The 16,658-nt window shown below is 40.8% G+C and overlaps 4 protein-coding genes and 1 pseudogene across 8 annotated transcripts; 2 read left to right on the plus strand and 3 right to left on the minus strand.

Annotated features, from left to right (window-relative positions):
• Nucleotides 1–406: 406 nt before the first annotated feature.
• LOC137707610 (GDSL-like Lipase/Acylhydrolase superfamily protein) lies at nt 407–2,331 on the plus strand. The gene is made up of 5 exons (XM_068446517.2): nt 407–861; nt 1,066–1,275; nt 1,361–1,533; nt 1,692–1,965; nt 2,041–2,331. The coding sequence occupies exons 1-5, from the start codon at nt 621–623 to the stop codon at nt 2,289–2,291; spliced, it is 1,149 nt and encodes a 382-aa protein (XP_068302618.2). The 5' UTR covers nt 407–620; the 3' UTR covers nt 2,292–2,331.
• A 1,471-nt stretch (nt 2,332–3,802) lies between these two features.
• On the minus strand, nt 3,803–5,142 carry LOC137709302 (elongation factor Tu, chloroplastic-like; annotated as a pseudogene).
• LOC137708564 (SAGA-associated factor 29 homolog A) lies at nt 5,080–8,133 on the minus strand. 4 transcript variants are annotated; one of them, XM_088688997.1, is made up of 10 exons: nt 7,964–8,127; nt 7,272–7,433; nt 6,992–7,085; nt 6,689–6,765; nt 6,339–6,445; nt 6,141–6,232; nt 5,961–6,014; nt 5,631–5,784; nt 5,481–5,494; nt 5,080–5,382 (listed from the first exon to the last, which is right to left on the minus strand). In XM_088688997.1, the coding sequence occupies exons 2-10, from the start codon at nt 7,387–7,389 to the stop codon at nt 5,280–5,282; spliced, it is 813 nt and encodes a 270-aa protein (XP_088545123.1). In that variant the 5' UTR covers nt 7,390–7,433; nt 7,964–8,127; the 3' UTR covers nt 5,080–5,279. The 4 variants fall into 4 exon arrangements, with proteins under 4 accessions (XP_088545123.1, XP_068303773.2, XP_088545124.1 ...); XM_068447672.2 differs by having other exon boundaries at nt 6,339–6,448; nt 7,964–8,126; XM_088688998.1 differs by lacking the exon at nt 5,481–5,494 and having other exon boundaries at nt 6,339–6,448; nt 7,964–8,133.
• A 1,371-nt stretch (nt 8,134–9,504) lies between these two features.
• Nucleotides 9,505–13,099, plus strand: LOC137708467 (uncharacterized). 2 transcript variants are annotated; one of them, XM_068447550.2, is made up of 14 exons: nt 9,505–9,688; nt 10,073–10,208; nt 10,329–10,440; nt 10,558–10,710; nt 11,006–11,110; nt 11,344–11,427; nt 11,496–11,611; nt 11,732–11,833; nt 11,923–12,036; nt 12,173–12,229; nt 12,324–12,390; nt 12,484–12,537; nt 12,638–12,712; nt 12,795–13,099. In XM_068447550.2, exons 2-14 carry the CDS (start codon nt 10,189–10,191, stop codon nt 12,942–12,944), a joined length of 1,209 nt encoding a protein of 402 aa, XP_068303651.2. In that variant the 5' UTR covers nt 9,505–9,688; nt 10,073–10,188; the 3' UTR covers nt 12,945–13,099. The 2 variants fall into 2 exon arrangements, with proteins under 2 accessions (XP_068303651.2, XP_068303652.2); XM_068447551.2 differs by having other exon boundaries at nt 9,507–9,688; nt 10,037–10,208.
• Nucleotides 13,100–13,222: 123 nt separating this feature from the next.
• On the minus strand, nt 13,223–16,646 carry LOC137708466 (Pseudouridine synthase family protein). Its single transcript, XM_068447548.2, has 9 exons — nt 15,618–16,646; nt 15,431–15,486; nt 15,272–15,354; nt 15,082–15,160; nt 14,712–14,822; nt 14,211–14,320; nt 13,918–14,001; nt 13,771–13,808; nt 13,223–13,498 (listed from the first exon to the last, which is right to left on the minus strand). Exons 1-9 carry the CDS (start codon nt 16,570–16,572, stop codon nt 13,428–13,430), a joined length of 1,587 nt encoding a protein of 528 aa, XP_068303649.2. The 5' UTR covers nt 16,573–16,646; the 3' UTR covers nt 13,223–13,427.
• Nucleotides 16,647–16,658: the final 12 nt, after the last annotated feature.

Genomic DNA, 16,658 nt, shown 5'->3' on the forward strand with positions numbered 1-16,658 from the left:
TTCTTCCAGAAAGCACTTTAAGTTTTTTTTTTCTTCAGAATTTACTTGCATTTTTACTAATAATTGGTTCTAAAAATATTTCACTAAAAACTCTTTCGGTCGTTTCAAAATCGCATTCAAACGTATCGTTTCTCCGAAACACCCATGCAATAATAGATCTGTCATGCTGTGAGTTTATGGCATATAGAGACCACCATGGTCCAGTTTTAATGAACTTATGTACGGTACACACTGACCCTTAAAGACACGAGAGTCACAAAACTCGAATCTACAGAAAAAAGATTTAGTGTGCTTGGTCGATACATCAAATTTTATAATACAAACAGTTAGAAATTTTACTTTTTCAATTATTAATTATTTGTAGTATAAAATTTTCGTTATTCTGACACACTGAAAATCTCTCCGCATCCACCGACTACATTCTAACTTTATTCTCCTTTTTTCGGCGCCTAGTAAATTCAACAGCACATGCCTGTGAATCTCTCTAATGCATATCTTTGTCCCCACGTATAATAAAGTATGATAACTTTATCCTATCCAAACCAGTCCCTTCCTATACAGGTTTCACATTTTCAAATGCTGCATGATTAGCCTCACTACCATCAGCCAAACGGTGGAAAATGGAGTTTCGGAAACTGCTTCTGGCATCCGGGTTCTTCTTGGCTTCGTGGGTTTTGGCAGTGGGAGGCCAGAACTTACCACCCTGTTCTTTTCCGGCAATTTACAACTTCGGGGACTCAAATTCCGACACCGGCGGCATATCCGCTGCATTTGAGCCAATCAAACCTCCTAACGGCGAAGCATTCTTCCATAAGCCGGCCGGGAGGGCCGCCGATGGCCGCCTTGTCATAGACTTCATAGGTAACAATTATATCAAGGGAAATACTTACTTTCTTAATCACAGTCTGATGTGACGTGCATATTATTTATTTTTGTGTTTTTGTTATTATGGATGTGCACTGAACTGTGATTTGTAAAAACGAGGAGTGTCAGTATCCTTAAATATTCAGGCTGGTTTTATTATTTAGTTAGTGTGCTGATTGAGTAATCGTAATTTTTGTGCAGCTGAGCGCCTAAAGCTGCCGTACTTGAGTGCATATTTGAACTCACTTGGAACAAATTACCGGCACGGTGCGAATTTCGCCACCGGCGGATCCACCATCAGAAGGCCGAACGAAACCATCTTTGAGAACGGCATTAGTCCTTTCTCCCTCGACATGCAGACGGCGCAATTCCTGCAGTTCAAGGCTCGCACCGCCGATCTCTACCGCCAAGGTTCGATCTTTTTAGTGCCGAAAACTGCTTCAAGTTTCACTCTTTGTTAGCTGTTTAACTGCGAACTGTTTGCGATGTCCTCCAGCCAAGAACCCTTCTCAGAGAAGCGCTCTGCCGAATCCTCAAGATTTCGCAAAGGCTCTCTACACGTTTGATATCGGGCAAAATGATCTATCCGCGGGTTTTCGGAAGCTAAGTTTCGACCAGCTACGTGCACAGCTGCCGGACATTGTCAACCAGTTAGCCATGGCAGTCCATGTAAGTAGCACCATAACAATTGCTTAAAACCAAGAACCTTAAGTAGGTCAATTTCGAATTGCTTATGTAGGAAGCACTTCTACTAGAAGCGCTCATTGGAGGCACAAAAAAAATCTTCAAGTTTCTAATATCGGTTGCGATTGATTGACAAACTTCAGCGGATATATGAAGAAGGAGGGAGGACATTTTGGATACACAACACAGGTCCTGTTGGTTGCTTGCCTATACAGTTATTCTACAATCTGAATCCGCCGCCCGGTTTTCTTGACGACCACGGCTGCGTCAAGGCCCAAAACGATATCGCCGTAGAGTTCAACAGGCAGCTAAGGGACAGAGTCACCAAACTCAGAACCGAGCTCCCACAAGCTGCGATCACATATGTCGATGTCTTTGCCGCCAAGTATGGACTCATCGGCACAGCAAACACCGAAGGTACCCAATTTCTTCAACTTCATTACCACGAATTATCTTGTTCGACACTGATCAACGTTACAATTTTGTTTACAGGATTTGCCGAACCAATGAAGGTTTGCTGCGGGTATCATGTGAAATACGACCATGTCTGGTGCGGGAATAAAGGAAGTGCAAGCGGAAGGGAAGTGTACGGTGCTTCATGTCAAAACCCGTCGGCTTTTATCAGCTGGGATGGAATTCACTACACTCAGGGTGCGAACCAGTGGGTTGCTAATCGTATACTCAATGGCTCGCCTTCGTCAATCCCGGCAATTCCGATTACTCAAGCTTGTCATAGGCATTGAGAGTTCGACAGTAATAATATACATTCAGTCTTTTCCTATTGTTTTTACTTTTCCATTTCACATCAATGCTTGGTATAATATACAATTCCGTCCTCCTCCATCGGAGGCTAACAGAGGCCGGAAAGCTCGCCGACCTCTTTTTAGTTCCAGTGGACAGGCATCTGGGACTGTTGTCGCTGGAGATTGAACTTAGTGCTAGGCTTCCGCTTTGGGTCCGGCCCAGGTGATGAAACTGAACTTACTTTGGTTAGTCATTCTGCTTGTATCGACTTCCGTCTGTCCCTCTGTCCCTGATCCTTTCAAGCATAGAATGAAGCGAGTGGGGATTTCCAGGTTTCGGCTGCTTTCTCTGCTCTTAGGTTCGGACATGAGAGCAACTTCTATGGCATGGGACGCCACGTTGACGGTATTCCCATGCCATAGGAGTATTTTTCATAAAATTTTGATTCGAGTGTGACAAACAAAATACAATCGTCGTGGTGGTGCAAACAGACCTAACAAAGGTGGTGGGTTGATGCAATTCTGAGAAAACACAACACTCGGCTACAAGCCTCCAAATGAATCATGGACCATTAAACTTCGATTTGATCGTGACAACCAACCAAACATGTACTGTAACATTCAGAATGCTAACAAACAGATGCCAACTTACTTCACTTTCAATCGATCGCATTCGTATCCATCTCAGTTCCTCTTCCACTTCCCACTCAACAAAGAGCCAAAACTCAGAACACAACACAAACTTCACATGCCAGCAGGCATTCCTCTGCTTCAGACACAAACAAAAAGTACGAACTCGTTCTAAAATCCTTTGTTGCTCTCCCTTGGATTCGATATCAAGAGTTGAGAATCAAACATTCAAAGCACATCCGTTTATTTTTCGCCCCTGATATCAACTTAGGTCAATACCGACTAACTCCAAGGCAACAACAATTCTAACACTCACTGACCCTTCCATAACACACAAAATGTTGATCGACCAAACCCTAATTCAAACATATGTATGTAAGTTGTGAGTGTCAAAGAACATGTGCTCACTGTTTCTTGACATACAGGTAACTTGGTCAATCCGAGTTAATAGTTGAGAAAATTATGGAGCCATATTTGGTTAGGTTTAGGTGTCCTTATTTAGTGCAATTAATCATGAAAACCTTAATTAGTTGACAAAGAATTCGTTATCATTTAGGACTATAATGAAATCCTAATTGATTTGGAATATCCCTTTAATCAGTTAATAGGCCGGATCAAAAGGGATGAGCGTCTATATATTAGGAGGTCCCTGCACTCACAGTTATATTTGATAGCAAGGACTCTCGGCTACTTGAGTGTATAAGACTCCTTTTGAAGCCCTAGCAGTCATGGCATCTTCTTCCTCTACTTTGGAAGATAAGTTTATTTCCCTTAATTATTTGATTGGTTTATTGTAATTATTTATGTTTTATCTGTGATCCTAGTAACTTGTTTTTCAATGACCTCTTACAATGTATTGACTTCAAATGAAAAAACCGAAGGCGAAAACCACAATGAATGAGATCGAGCTATCAACGAAACTATGATCACCACAAGTAATTAGTAAGTTGTCTATAGTTCCAATCATATGTAGATAAACAAAGATTACCCTAACTAACAATTTCGCTATCAACTCACTCGATGATGGACTGGATGACACCAGCTCCAACAGTCTTGCCACCTTCCCTGATAGCAAATCTCATTCCTTGCTCGCAAGCCACCGGCATTATAAGCTCCACCACCATCTTCACCCGGTCTCCCGGCATCACCATCTTCGACTCCTCATCCTTGTCATTCTTAACTCCAGTCACCTTCCCTGTCACATCCGTCGTCCTCATGTAAAACTGTGGCCTGTATCCTGCAAAGAATGGGGAATGCCTCCCGCCCTCCTCCTTCTTCAACACATACATAATCGCCTCAAACTTCGTGTGAGGCTAGTTGCCCGGCTTCGGCACCACCATCCCTCTCTGGATATCCCCCTTCTGAATTCCCCTCAGCAGAAGCCCCACATTGTCACCGGCCATTGCCTCATCGAGTGTTTTCTGAAACATCTCCACCCGTCACCGTTGTGCTCCTAGTCTCCCTCAATCCCACTATGTCCACACTGTCCCCAACCTTCACTTTACCCCTCTCTACCCTTCCCGTCGCCAATGTAACTATCCACAGCATCGATCAAAGCATAAATCTTGTCCGCCCACTCGCTCTCCCCTCTCTTGATTTTCGGGTTAGCCATTAACGCCTCCAGAGCCAGCAATGCCGAGCCGGAAACCACCGGCACATCGTCTCCCGGAAACTCGTACGACGACAGGAGCTCCCGGACCTCCAATTCCACCAGCTCAAGCAGCTCCTCGTCGTCCACCTGATCCTGCTTGTTCAGGAAAACGACCACATTGGGCACGCCGACTTGTTTGGCCAGCAACACGTACTCTTTGGTCTGGGGGCATGGGGCCGTCGGCGCCGGAGACGACGAGGATGGCGCCGTCCATTTGGGCTGCGCCGGTGATCATGTTCTTGACACAGTCAGCGTGACCGGGGCAGTCCACGTGGGCTTAGTGGCGGGTTTCGGTCTCGTACGTCACCACTTAACAGTCAATTTTGAAGGGAAAGAGCATCTTTAAGACTAAGAGTAGTTCTAACTTTTTTAACATTTAGTCTCTTTAAGACGAGGTTTTTGGATTTAGATTTCTAAAATAGAATTTTAGTGATTTTATAGCTTCAATTTATGCATGCTTTAAAATAAATAAAAAATTAAAACCTCATGATTCATTTTGACGTCAAATGGTGTGAAACGAACGTTCCTTAAAACTAAACGAGTCACTTTACATATAATATAAAGCCACATAATAGTAACATTCCCAATCCCCGAGTTTTTGAAAAGTGTGGTTTTACTGTGGGACAAGAAAAGTAGAAAATTACACCATACGATCTAGAGGGCAATTAACTTTAATTTATACACAACCTATAAACAGCAACAAAGAATCACTGGCGATGGCCTTCCGGCAGGGCAACCACCTTATGGAAGGGCACTGTTCTCTGAGGCAAGGATCCGTCTTCCTCGTCGTCATCGAATTCCAACAAATAACTGCCCAAATTCAAACATTGAAACATCATATCACGCATGTAACAAGGAAACAACCAAATTAAGATGCCTAAAACAAAATCCATAGAGAGGTAACTTACTCATCTGTCTTCCTCTGATGGTTGAGCAACCGACAGAAGCGTGCAAAGCATGATCAGGGGTTAGTTTAGTTCCACGGCATAATCACAACGATACTAAAAACACAAATCTACAAAGAAAAGTGCATCAAAGTGGATGGATGGAATCGTCACCTTGCGATGGCCATTCACCACAGTTGCCTTGTATAGTGCAGTTGTTCCTGGATATACAGCCAAAACGGGTCTTCCAGTAGGGAAATCTTTAGCACTGGAAGCATCGTTTCTCTTCGGGAAAGGGATAATAGCGCTCATAGGTAACTTGTATTTTCTGAGAGCAGCAACAACAAAGAAGCAAAATGGTGAATGTCCCAAAACTTGAGAAACTAATTAGATGCAGCTAAATCGAAGAAAAATTCATCTGTGGTAAGCTAAAATAAAAAGATCATGAAAAAGAAAGTTAAGCATCCAAAAAGAACCGAATTGTTAAAACAGAAAAAGCAATACCTTTGGACACCACCCTCTTCATCATCACCCGGCTCCTCATCTAGTACTTCAAATCTGCACAATTCTAACTAGCATCACACAATTTCCGAAACAAACAAACCAAGCTGGCAGATATCGACTGTGCTAAAAAATTATACAAATTAAAACAAATCGTCACATAGTAAGTTAAACTAGACTTACTCTCTTGTATCCTTGTCAAAATGTATCACTTTTACAACAAACCACTCATCCTTGTCAGCATCTTCTTGAGTGACTGTAACCCTAGCTGCTACCTAAAAGTGACAAGTTAATGTCAACAAACCGAAATTCAAAGAGAAGAATTAACTGAAGGATTACATCATAACCAAGAGCAACAGAGCGGCCTTTGCAAACGCATACCTGTTCCCCTTTCAGACTAGCACAAGCCTCGAGTTCACTTCGCACGGAAGGGGAAATCCTTGAAATGTCTGAATCAGTCTTCATTCTCTTCCTTTTCTGCTCATTACCTTCTGCAGTATATGCAATATCAGCTAAATGAAGAAATTATAGTGTTTTCCAAAACGCACCTGAACCTCAATGGAATATTAGCCACTACATCTAATGTCATATACGTATTTATTTATTTTTTGGTTAAGCATAATAATGGCATCTGACAATTAACATAAACTGTGAAATATTTATGTAAAACTAAAAGCCAATGGAAATATGTAAATCTTTAAAGGGAATGCTTATAGCTCCTGATTCGATACCCATCCTTCTTCGCGGCTGCCCTGGAGGTCCAGAAGGCAATAGAGCATCGAGTTGACTCAACAACAAATTGGATACACTGCAACAAAATACAATAAACTAACCTGAACAGCTTATCAATAAACTAAAGATAACTTGCACAAAAAAGAGGTTGAGACAAGCATGAGCTTCAACAACATATTTCTTTAATCTTCAGCCAAATAACCGAAAAAAGACAATATGTAAGCTTCCTAGGAGTTTTTAACCCTTTTTCTTTTCAGTTCCAAGGAAGTGTTTAACTTGAAGAGAGATAAAAAGAAACATACGTTACTTCACTTTCAGAAAGATCTTTGGCATGCACATATAAACTCTTCAGCTTCGACAATGAATTATCCCCAGGCTTCTCAACCACTTCAGGAGCTGCGTATTAACATGCCGAGAAAGATTAAAAAAGAAACCAATATTATTAAACATATTGGTCATTCCTCACTTCTAAACTGAATGTTAACTATCTACTATATCGAAAAACAGAAAAAAAATATTCATCAAAACATCCAATTATAAAAGATTAACAGAATATTTCCAAAGACTAACAAAGTGACTCACTAGTTTGGAGCTTCTTATGCATCTTGTTTATCTCGATGAGCACCTCTTCTTGCTCTTTCCTTAATTGATCGAGCTCTTTCGACTTTTCCAGTATTCCTGCAATGTTCGGCGCTGACATTGTTCCGTCCCAAAATTTCACTCCCACCAAATTCTGAGCTCAATCTTTTCCCCCCAAAATTCCAACTCAATCATCAGCAATGCACAAGCATACGAAAACTAAAATGGGGTTTCTTTCACTTGCATAAATTATACATACCTAATTCTAAAACTCGAGAACCATACGAGTTAAAATTCTGGATTAAAAATTTCTTTATGGGTAAAAAATGGGTGATACTATCCACACATCCCTTTTTACCGCTCACACACTCTATGTCAATTTTTGTCCTTTAATTTTCTTCAATTCATTCAATCGACAAATGAAAGCTAAAATAACTGGATATATTCAAATTAAAGTAAACTGGATTCATCTTCTTCCTCATTCCTCAATTTACAGATATATTCACTAATCAATGATTAAATTTTACACAAAGAAAAAAATCATAGAAAGTAATTAAGCAACATTAACCTACAAAAATTCCAATTAAAGCAGATATTCCGAATTCCGAGACAAACCAGATTATGAACAATGAATATTTCCCCAAATCAAAATACTGAGAATTGGAAACCCTAAAAGCTCAGAGTAAGAGGAGCACCTCTGAGTAAGAATGCGGGTGAGGAGCGAGAGAATCACCGGCGGGTGAGACTAGAGCATGGAAACCGTGGAGGGCTCGAATGGAAATTCAGAGATTTCTTCGTAGACTCTTTGGCCGATTAACTGAGCATCGGATGTTACAAATTTGCACTGCGATTAAACATTTTTGTTTTCATAATTTATGGAGGAAAAAAAAAAAAAAAAAAAAGTAAAATACCCAAAATGACACCAATACCATTTTCAATTTTTTTTAAAAGTAAATGTATTAGTGAAAAGACCTAATTGCCCTCCCTTTACCCGATTGTGAAATAGGATTCGACACTCAACGGAAAGTCTCACCTTAATTTTCAAACTTCACAATGAGGTGAAGGTGAAAATACATACATTGAATCATTTTTGTGCATTTTTATTAATTTTTCTTTTATTTCTCTTACCACTACAACAAACTATCATATTCATGTTCTTCAAACTAATTTTTTCGTGTGTGGAGCCCAACTCGTTTTCTGGGCACCCGGGGGTTTGCCTCGTTCTGCATGTGAGGTGTTCGCATCGATTTGCGTGCAAGAAGCCCATCCATTTTTGCGTCCATGGAGCCGACGTTGTTTTGGGATGCATGAAACTAGCCTCATTTTCCATGTGCAAGGTTGGCCTTAATTTGTGCGACGTGTCCCACCTCGTTTGGCATGCCAGAAGCCCGCCTAGTTTGATGTGGGCAGAACCTACCTAGTTTTGCTTGCCATGGTTTGCCTTGTTTTGCGTGAGCTAAGTTTGATTCATTTTGCTTGTGTAATGCCCGCCTAACACCCATGTTTTTTGACAAAAATACAAATTTTTTTTTTTCGCAAAATATTTTTCCTGAGCGTTAAGTTAAACTCTTTAAGGAATTTGAAAGCAGTTTTACAGTTTATTGAGCAACAAATGTATATTTAGTCAAATATTTGAGCCAAAAACTAAAAAAATAAGTGGAAAAACATAGTAGTGAGCCTCAGAACATTGTCAAGGCCAAAACGGGTTTTGTTGACATATTATCAACACGTTATTCACTTTTGACTCCCTCCTTAATATGATCGAAGTGTTCAAACAAAGGGTAATTGTGTATTTTTTGCAAAAATAAAGCGTTTAACTTCGTAAGATGCGAATTCAGATCTCAAAACCAGAATATGTCTTTTCCTAAAGTAAGTAATTAAATAGAATCTTGTTGGAAGCGTGAGTTTAAACTAAGAAATTCCTAAAAATGAAGATCTATTTAACTAGAGCAATGTACTCACTCTTGCACTACCAAATCACAACCATCATTTCCTAATCATTTGAAATTCACGGATATCTTTGTTTCTTCTTAGCCACTGCGCAGGCGCACCCTAAGACTTCCGCACTTCGGTCAACGGCCGGATTTCCACCCGTTCACGCGGGTCCCACAAACCCCCTTATCCAACGGCGGGGGCTACATCCTCTGGTTCAAAACTTCCCATCACGAGCGCCGCACGTGATTAGAGAAAAGTCCAAACGGAATCACGAAGCTCGTTTACAAAAGGCGTTACAGAAATGGAATCCGTCGGGGAATTCAAATTTCAGCAGTTCCTCGTAGGTGCCATTTTCAAAAGCCCAATCGGTTTCGGAGAGACAGGGAAACGGAACTGGAACGCCGGCCTTGCCGGACAACGGAGCTGGGCCGCGTCCGGTTGTGCTCCGCCGCGTTGACGATTTTTTTTACGGCAAAGTCACCTCCGTACGTTTTTACCTTCTCGTTAGATACTAATTACTTTCCTTAATCCCAGTAAATATTTCCGGATTTGATGCTTTTAACTGAGTTTAACTTCATGCCAATAAATTTAATGAATTTAGAAACTCCCGCTGAATTTTCCGCATTAAATTTCATGCCATTTTAACGTAAATATAATCTCCCTTAATTGGTTGCTTAGCTATGAATTTTGATGTAATTAGAATTTGGATCAGCTGATAAGTGGTGTAAACAAAGCCAGTGAGCTATTGTGGTGAAATTAATTTGATGTTTTAAAATTAATTTGATGTTTTGAAATTAATTTGATGGTTTAAGCTAAGTAATTTATCTTCTCAGGGTTTTGGATTAATGGTTAATTTTCCATGAGAGCAGGCAGTTCACTGATGAACCTGTAGAGTCTGCCGATTTTCGCATGTATGGAACTCCTTCTGCTTGCTAGAATTCAACCTGTATCTTTGTGACTCTGGAATCGTAGTAATTTCAGTAATATGGTGTCTCCCATACGCATGTACGAATCTTTGACTTTTGTTTTTGGTTTGGTCATTCTTTAATCTTTACGTTCGTTGATGTTATAACGGGACTCAGAGTTTGCATCATTTGTGTAATGTGAACCTCTTTTGAGCTGCAGCGGAAATATGAGAAACCCTAATGAGACAATGAGGCTTGTGGTGACGATCTTTGTTGGTGTTGTAATCGGATTCTTTGTAGGAGTATCTTTTCCAACACTTTCGTTGACTAAGGTGCGCGAATTATCATTTTATCGTTTTTCTGTATGGTTGTGTTTCACATTAATTTGGTTCCGAATCCAGATCATATACAGAGAACATGGACTTACGAATTGTGTTTGAATGTGGTAGATGAATCTTCCGTCCACCCTTTTCCCTTCAATTGATCTTTCGTACATAGAGGAAAAGTACTATGGGTTTTCAACCCAAGCACTGTCGAATGCCTGGTCTTCTTTGAAGGGAAACGAAGTGCGCACTGAAAAATATGTATCTCAGGAGACAAAGGTATGTTTAAATTATACTTGTGCAGCACAAATGGATTTAGGCCTTCTCCTAGGCTAATTATCGTAATATTCTTGAGCAAAAATTGCTTGCTTGCTAGTAAAGGAAATTAAGATACTTCTCTGAGTGCACACGCTCGTATAGTTTTTTCTAGGGGCAAAGTTAAAGGATTCAGTGAAAGGTTATCTTTTTCTTCGGGCTGTTTTGATGTTGTAATTGTTACAGGAAATTTGGTGCAATCTACTGTTCTGAAGTTTATGTGCTGGCACTGACTTCTATCCATTTGCCTACAATGCAGATTTGGGTTCCAACTAATCCTCGAGGGGCTGAAAGCCTACCGCCTGGTATCGTTGCATCTGAATCGGATTTCTATCTTCGCCGACTATGGGGCCTGCCCAGTGAGGTGTGCATCTGCTATTATAAGTTTAGTATGAATGACACGTCTGACCTCTAGATTCCTCTCTTATATGAAGTCATTGAGTTTGATGCCTGTGCGGTGATAGTGATGAAATACACCATAACGGAGTGATATTCAGTTACCTTTCCTCTCTTTAGAGGATTACTAAAAATTTTACTTAGTCCCTACGAGACCTGTTCTCTAATCTTAGCCCTTTCTTTTGGAGGTGGAACTTGCAGGACTTACTTGTCAAGCCAAAGTATCTTGTAACCTTTACTGTAGGTTATGCTCAGAAAAAAAATGTTGATGCAGCTGTTAAAAAGGTCAGTTCTCTCAACCAATTTAATTGTGCATTTATTTATCTCTCTCTCTTACTAACGTAAATTTACAGTTTTCAGAGAATTTCACCATACTCTTGTTTCACTATGATGGTTTGACAAGTGAATGGGATGAATTTGAATGGTCGAAGCGGGCTATCCACGTGAGCATACAGAAGCAAACTAAATGGTTAGAAAGAAATGAGCTCCTTTGTATATTTAAAGTTTGTCCTAATAGTTCTGCAACGGACCTATGTTAAATCCCACAAGAGTTATGTTTTCACATAAGATTCCTGGAAACACCTTCCAGGTGGTATGCCAAGCGGTTTTTGCATCCTGACATTGTGGCACCCTACGAATACATATTTATTTGGGATGAGGATCTCGGTTTGGAGCACTTTAATGCAGAGAAGTGAGTGTTGGAAATTAACTTCGCTGTTTTAATTGAAAACCACTACTTGTATGAACTATATATTAAGGCATCAATCTTCTTTGAACCAGATACATAAAGTTGGTCAAGAAACATGGTTTGGAAATATCACAGCCTGGTTTAGAACCAAATAGCGGGCTAACATGGCAGATGACGAAGCGGAGAGGTGATAGTGAAGTTCACATGTAAGATTGGCTGATTTTCCTATCTTTCTTTGTCTTTCGCTCATTGATAATATATCACTTTATTTTGGGTTCACCGGATTCAAGTGATGACTCAAATTGCTGCTTCACCTATGTTTTCTTGTACCTCTTCATACAGGCAGACAGAGGAGAAACCTGGTTGGTGCAATGATCCGCATTTGCCACCATGTGCAGCGTATGTATATATATATATCTTCATCACCGCTGTGGAAACTTTGGAATGTGTTCGGACTTCTAATGCATTATACCTTGAACACCAAATCATGCAGGTTTGTTGAAATTATGGCACCTGTGTTTTCTCGCGACGCATGGCGTTGTGTTTGGCATATGATTCAGGTATTCATTATTGTCTTTCACCGTTCAAACTATTGCGAACCTTGAGTGATTACTCTTATTACCAACGTTTAAAACTTTTCCATGCTACTGCAGAATGACCTGGTCCATGGCTGGGGTCTGGATTTTGCTCTTAGACATTGTGTAGCGGTTCGAAACAACTTCTCTCTTTCTACCTTAATTATATTACTCCTTCCTGTTTGTGATTGTAATTATAATCTTCAACCTTTTCATCTTTGCTCGGAAACAGCCTGCACATAAGAAAATAGGAGTCGTGGATGCGCAGTGGATTGTCCATCAAGGCGTTCCTTCACTCGGGAACCAAGTAAACCCGAACTTTTGAGCTCAACTGATTTGCTTATTATATCTGTAAGAAAATGTAGTCACCGATCTTTTCCTCCCGACAGGGGAAAGCGGACGGTGGAAGAGCGCCATGGGAAGGGGTAAGGGAGAGGTGCAGAAGAGAATGGACGATGTTTCAAGCACGAATGGCGAGCGCCGAGAAAGCATATTTTGAGGAAATGGGAATTGATCCTCCAAGTTCAATAGCTCATTAGAGGGTTGAAAATAATGGCTAAAGGAACTTGTACACATACAGGTCAACTGTACTTACACAAAGTTACATTCGATTTGGCTGTATCGTTGCTACCGTCAATAATAGTGATTTTTTTTGTGGGTATACTCGTATCATACGGTTAATGGAATTCATAAATGATGATGGGCTAGTCAAGCTTACCAATAATACGATGCAACGGTCTTGAAAGCTCAAACAGTTAAGAGCATTTGGCGCCTGAGGTTGTGTTCCATCTCAAACGCGGGAACTCTGAAACTAACATTTTCACAATGTAAATTCTTCAATTAATACAAAAAATTGCTATATTTTACATTAACAGATGAAGAAAAAAATGAAGAAACAATCTCAATATCTAGGGTTACAAATTATGAGCTCGAAAATGAATTGTTCGATGATCGATCCTCTTGTGTTGTTTTGTGAAGGCTTCAAAACTTGCGAGGTAAAGAATTAGATTTGCAATCACTAATTAGAAATAAGTTTTGGTAATTGCCTCTTCCAGCTCTTTGAAGTCCCATGCATTGTCTGCAGAGTATTCACCTGCCAAGCAGAAGGGTAACGCCGAGCTAACGGTATTATTTTCTTGAAAGTAAGAAACAAATTCCATGTATTGGTGGTTGTAATTTTCGTCAAATATCTTCTGTTCCTTTTTGAGATTGTTAGAACTTGGAATTAAATCCGCACAAGGTCGCTAAAAGTATTTCTACAGAAAACCCTTCATTTAATAATACGCTACGGATGGTAAAAGTTTCAGAAAATCAAGGGCAAATTAACACAACTAATCAGCAGTTGTTAAGAACAAAAGATCTTACCGATTGAATCTCTTCGAAGAGCAGTTAAATGGGCACAGCTGCAAATGAAGACATTGACGAGATTCAATGAAACAAAATATATATGGAGTCGCACTTATTCAAAGGGAGAGACTTTGGAGTAAAGAATGAGTCTTCTAAATTCAATACCTTCCGAGAGCCTTCCCCAAGTCTGCACAAAGCGACCGAATATATGTCCCTTTGGAGCAAATAACCCGGAAGATCAAATTTTGTCTGCAAAAATTACAATAAGCATACATCAGATTATTAGAGGACTCACAACTTATAAACAATCATAAATAGCTAAATTCTAACTCCGTGGCTTTGACCTTTAACCCAAGGGTAGCAGGATGCACCGGATACAATTTAGCCACGAGATGGTGTTAGACGAATTTATTAATTACAAAGGCAACAGTAAACAAAAGCCAATGAAAATAGGGTACCTGTCATCTAAGCTGCGCTCAATGTCAAACTGGAAGATTGATATACGTCTAGGTGAGAGCTCAATGCTTTCTCCTCTTCTTGCTTTCTCATACATCTTTTCACCTCCAACCTATTGCAAGATTAGTGAAACTTGTCAACAAATAAATTATAAGCCTCAAGGTCGACTAAACCTGTTACAATCTACAAAATATGTAAATTTAGAAGATAAAAAAGGGTAAACTTATATTTTCCAGAGAGTTGCTATGTCACGGGAAAAATGTTTTAAACAAATATCAGAGTTTTGAGTCTGCCAATAAGTTAGCTGAAGCCTGTGCTACACCTACCATGAACATTTTGTTTGTGTCGCGATTTGTATTGAAACACATGGAGAGCCAAATTGAGACAAAAGTTTATGTACTATACATGCATTTGAAATTTTAAATTCATGGACTCAGCTATGCGGTTGCTAATACTTCTCTTAGAGTAATCATTGTATGTATATAGAGAGAAGAAATGCTTACTTTGATGGCAGAAAACATGGGAGGTACTTGCCAGATCTCCCCAGAAAAGGATGCAACAGCTTTCTTTATGTCTTCATCTTTGATATGCTCCCAGGGCTCGCGCTGAATGACCTGCACACGAGTGACGTGCAAGAAAAATTAGACCATGTTAAGTTTGCACTAAAATAAAAAAAAGCAAAAAGGGGTAACAACAGTAGCTCTTACAGACTACGTCCAAAAAAGGTCATCCATCGGTCAAAATGTGGATAACTATGCAATATGGTTTTAGTTCTCACTTCTCATGATCTCGGAGTTAAGAGTATGAGTATACGTACAAGCATATAACTTTAGTATAAGATGAAACTGGCATTCATCAGAAAAGATAACACACCGGTGAATCAGCATCCCAAGTTGAAGTAGCCTCCCCTAAACGGAAAACTCCACTGTACCCCTTGATCATACCTTGGTATCTGCAGTAAGTACAAAAATGTCGATTGACTATTTTAACAACCTAGGCACAGTATCTCATGAGGCCTAATGGCAACTGAACTATATAAATTGCATAGCATTAAAAAACCTACCCGTCTACCAACTTAGTGGCTTTACCAACACATACAATTAACAAACCAGTTGCCATAGGATCAAGAGTTCCAGCATGCCCTACCTGTAATCCACCCGAAAATAAGTTACATGAGCATTTATTTACACAGCAAGGTATAACACTACAGCTAGAAAGACACCTTTTTCACTTTCACCAGGCGACGCAGCTTTCCGCAAACTGTAAAAGAAGTCCATCCTGTATTGCAAATTGCATTATGATTCCTCTATAAATAAACAAGCAAATAAGACGCGAGGAAAAATTACAGGAACAAATTTTAACTCCAAACCGGATAAATGGAAACGGGCACAAGAAACCGAAGGCCTCACCTTTCGGTTTGTTCACCAAAACCACAGTTCCATAAGGACCGTCCCATCTCGGAGGAAGCTCAGTATTCCTTGTCAAAAGATATGGCTCCCCATTACCATTGCCAGCATCTTCATTGGGGACTTTCTTCAAACACTTAAAGAAGTCCTCCACCTTCTTCTCTGTCACATCTTTACTACTCACATTCTTCACCAATTCTCTCTCCTTCTTCTCCTCTCTCTCCGCCTGCTCAAAGAACACCAATCCCTTATCACCTTCCCCGTCTTTCGTTTTCTTTGGCTTCGCCTTCCCCTTCAAATCGCTACCGCCATTGACACCGGAATTTGACTCCCCTGGTTCAAGAAACGCCTTTTCGAGACACTGGTCAGGATAGTACTTCTTCTCCAGCTGGTACACCATCTTGTAATGCTTCTCCTTCTCCCATGGATACGCAAACGTGTCGTAAAAGTACAATTCCTCCTCCCTCTTATGCAGCGTGTTGAACTCAACCACCTCCGGCTTGAGCTCCACCAAGCTCTCCTCCTCCTCCCTCCGCCGGTCCTCCTCCTCCGAATCCGTCCCGTACATCCTCTTCCTCCTCTTATTGTAGTACTTTCGCTTCGACTTGTCCATCTCCGCCGACGCCAGCTTCTCGTCGAGCCAGTTCTCGAACCCCAATTCCGACGCCGACGTGGGTTTTTCCGGTAAGTCGGGTTCGGACTCGAGGGAGGTTTCGGAGTCCGGTCTGCTGACTCTGGCGGGTCGGCGGCGATTGTGATCAAGCGAGGACTGAGTAGGGCGGTTGACGATCATGTCGTACTGAAGTGGGTAGGGAGTGGAGGTGGTTGAGAACGACGGCGTTTTGGGGGACCATGATCGGCAGAGTACAGTACGGAGGTTGGGGTGCGGTTGCAGTAAGCGAGAGAGTGTGAGTGTTGGCCGGAGGAAGAGGAGAGACAGAGAGACTGGTTTAGCCATTGGAGCCCTCAGGACAGGGGAGAGAGCTCGAGAGGATTTGGTGTCGTTTGTTATAAAACGGAGAAGAGAAAACGGCGTTGCGTTTT

Source organism: Pyrus communis, chromosome 17 (assembly GCF_041283825.1).
Source record: "Pyrus communis isolate YQ-2024b chromosome 17, ASM4128382v1, whole genome shotgun sequence".
NCBI lineage: Eukaryota > Viridiplantae > Streptophyta > Magnoliopsida > Rosales > Rosaceae > Pyrus > Pyrus communis.

Excerpts from the sequence above, each read along its gene's own strand:
- LOC137707610 (XM_068446517.2), top strand. The coding sequence starts at position 621 with ATGGAGTTTCGGAAACTGCTTCTGGCATCCGGGTTCTTCTTGGCTTCG. Across the intron at positions 862-1,065 it reads CCTTGTCATAGACTTCATAG|CTGAGCGCCTAAAGCTGCCG; the intron begins GTAACAATTATA and ends ATTTTTGTGCAG. Across the intron at positions 1,534-1,691 it reads AGTTAGCCATGGCAGTCCAT|CGGATATATGAAGAAGGAGG; the intron begins GTAAGTAGCACC and ends GACAAACTTCAG.
- LOC137708467 (XM_068447550.2), top strand. The coding sequence starts at position 10,189 with ATGGTGTCTCCCATACGCAT. Across the intron at positions 10,441-10,557 it reads CAACACTTTCGTTGACTAAG|ATGAATCTTCCGTCCACCCT; the intron begins GTGCGCGAATTA and ends TGAATGTGGTAG. Across the intron at positions 12,538-12,637 it reads CTCTTAGACATTGTGTAGCG|CCTGCACATAAGAAAATAGG; the intron begins GTTCGAAACAAC and ends GCTCGGAAACAG.
- LOC137708466 (XM_068447548.2), bottom strand. The coding sequence starts at position 16,572 with ATGGCTAAACCAGTCTCTCTGTCTCTCCTCTTCCTCCGGCCAACACTC. Across the intron at positions 14,823-15,081 it reads CTTGGGATGCTGATTCACCG|GTCATTCAGCGCGAGCCCTG; the intron begins GTGTGTTATCTT and ends ACTCGTGTGCAG. Across the intron at positions 13,499-13,770 it reads TCTTCGAAGAGATTCAATCG|GTGAATACTCTGCAGACAAT; the intron begins GTAAGATCTTTT and ends TCTGCTTGGCAG.
- LOC137708564 (XM_068447672.2), bottom strand. The coding sequence starts at position 7,389 with ATGTCAGCGCCGAACATTGCAGGAATACTGGAAAAGTCGAAAGAGCTC. Across the intron at positions 6,449-6,688 it reads GCAGCCGCGAAGAAGGATGG|AAGGTAATGAGCAGAAAAGG; the intron begins GTATCGAATCAG and ends CATATACTGCAG. Across the intron at positions 6,015-6,140 it reads TTTGACAAGGATACAAGAGA|ATTTGAAGTACTAGATGAGG; the intron begins GTAAGTCTAGTT and ends AGAATTGTGCAG.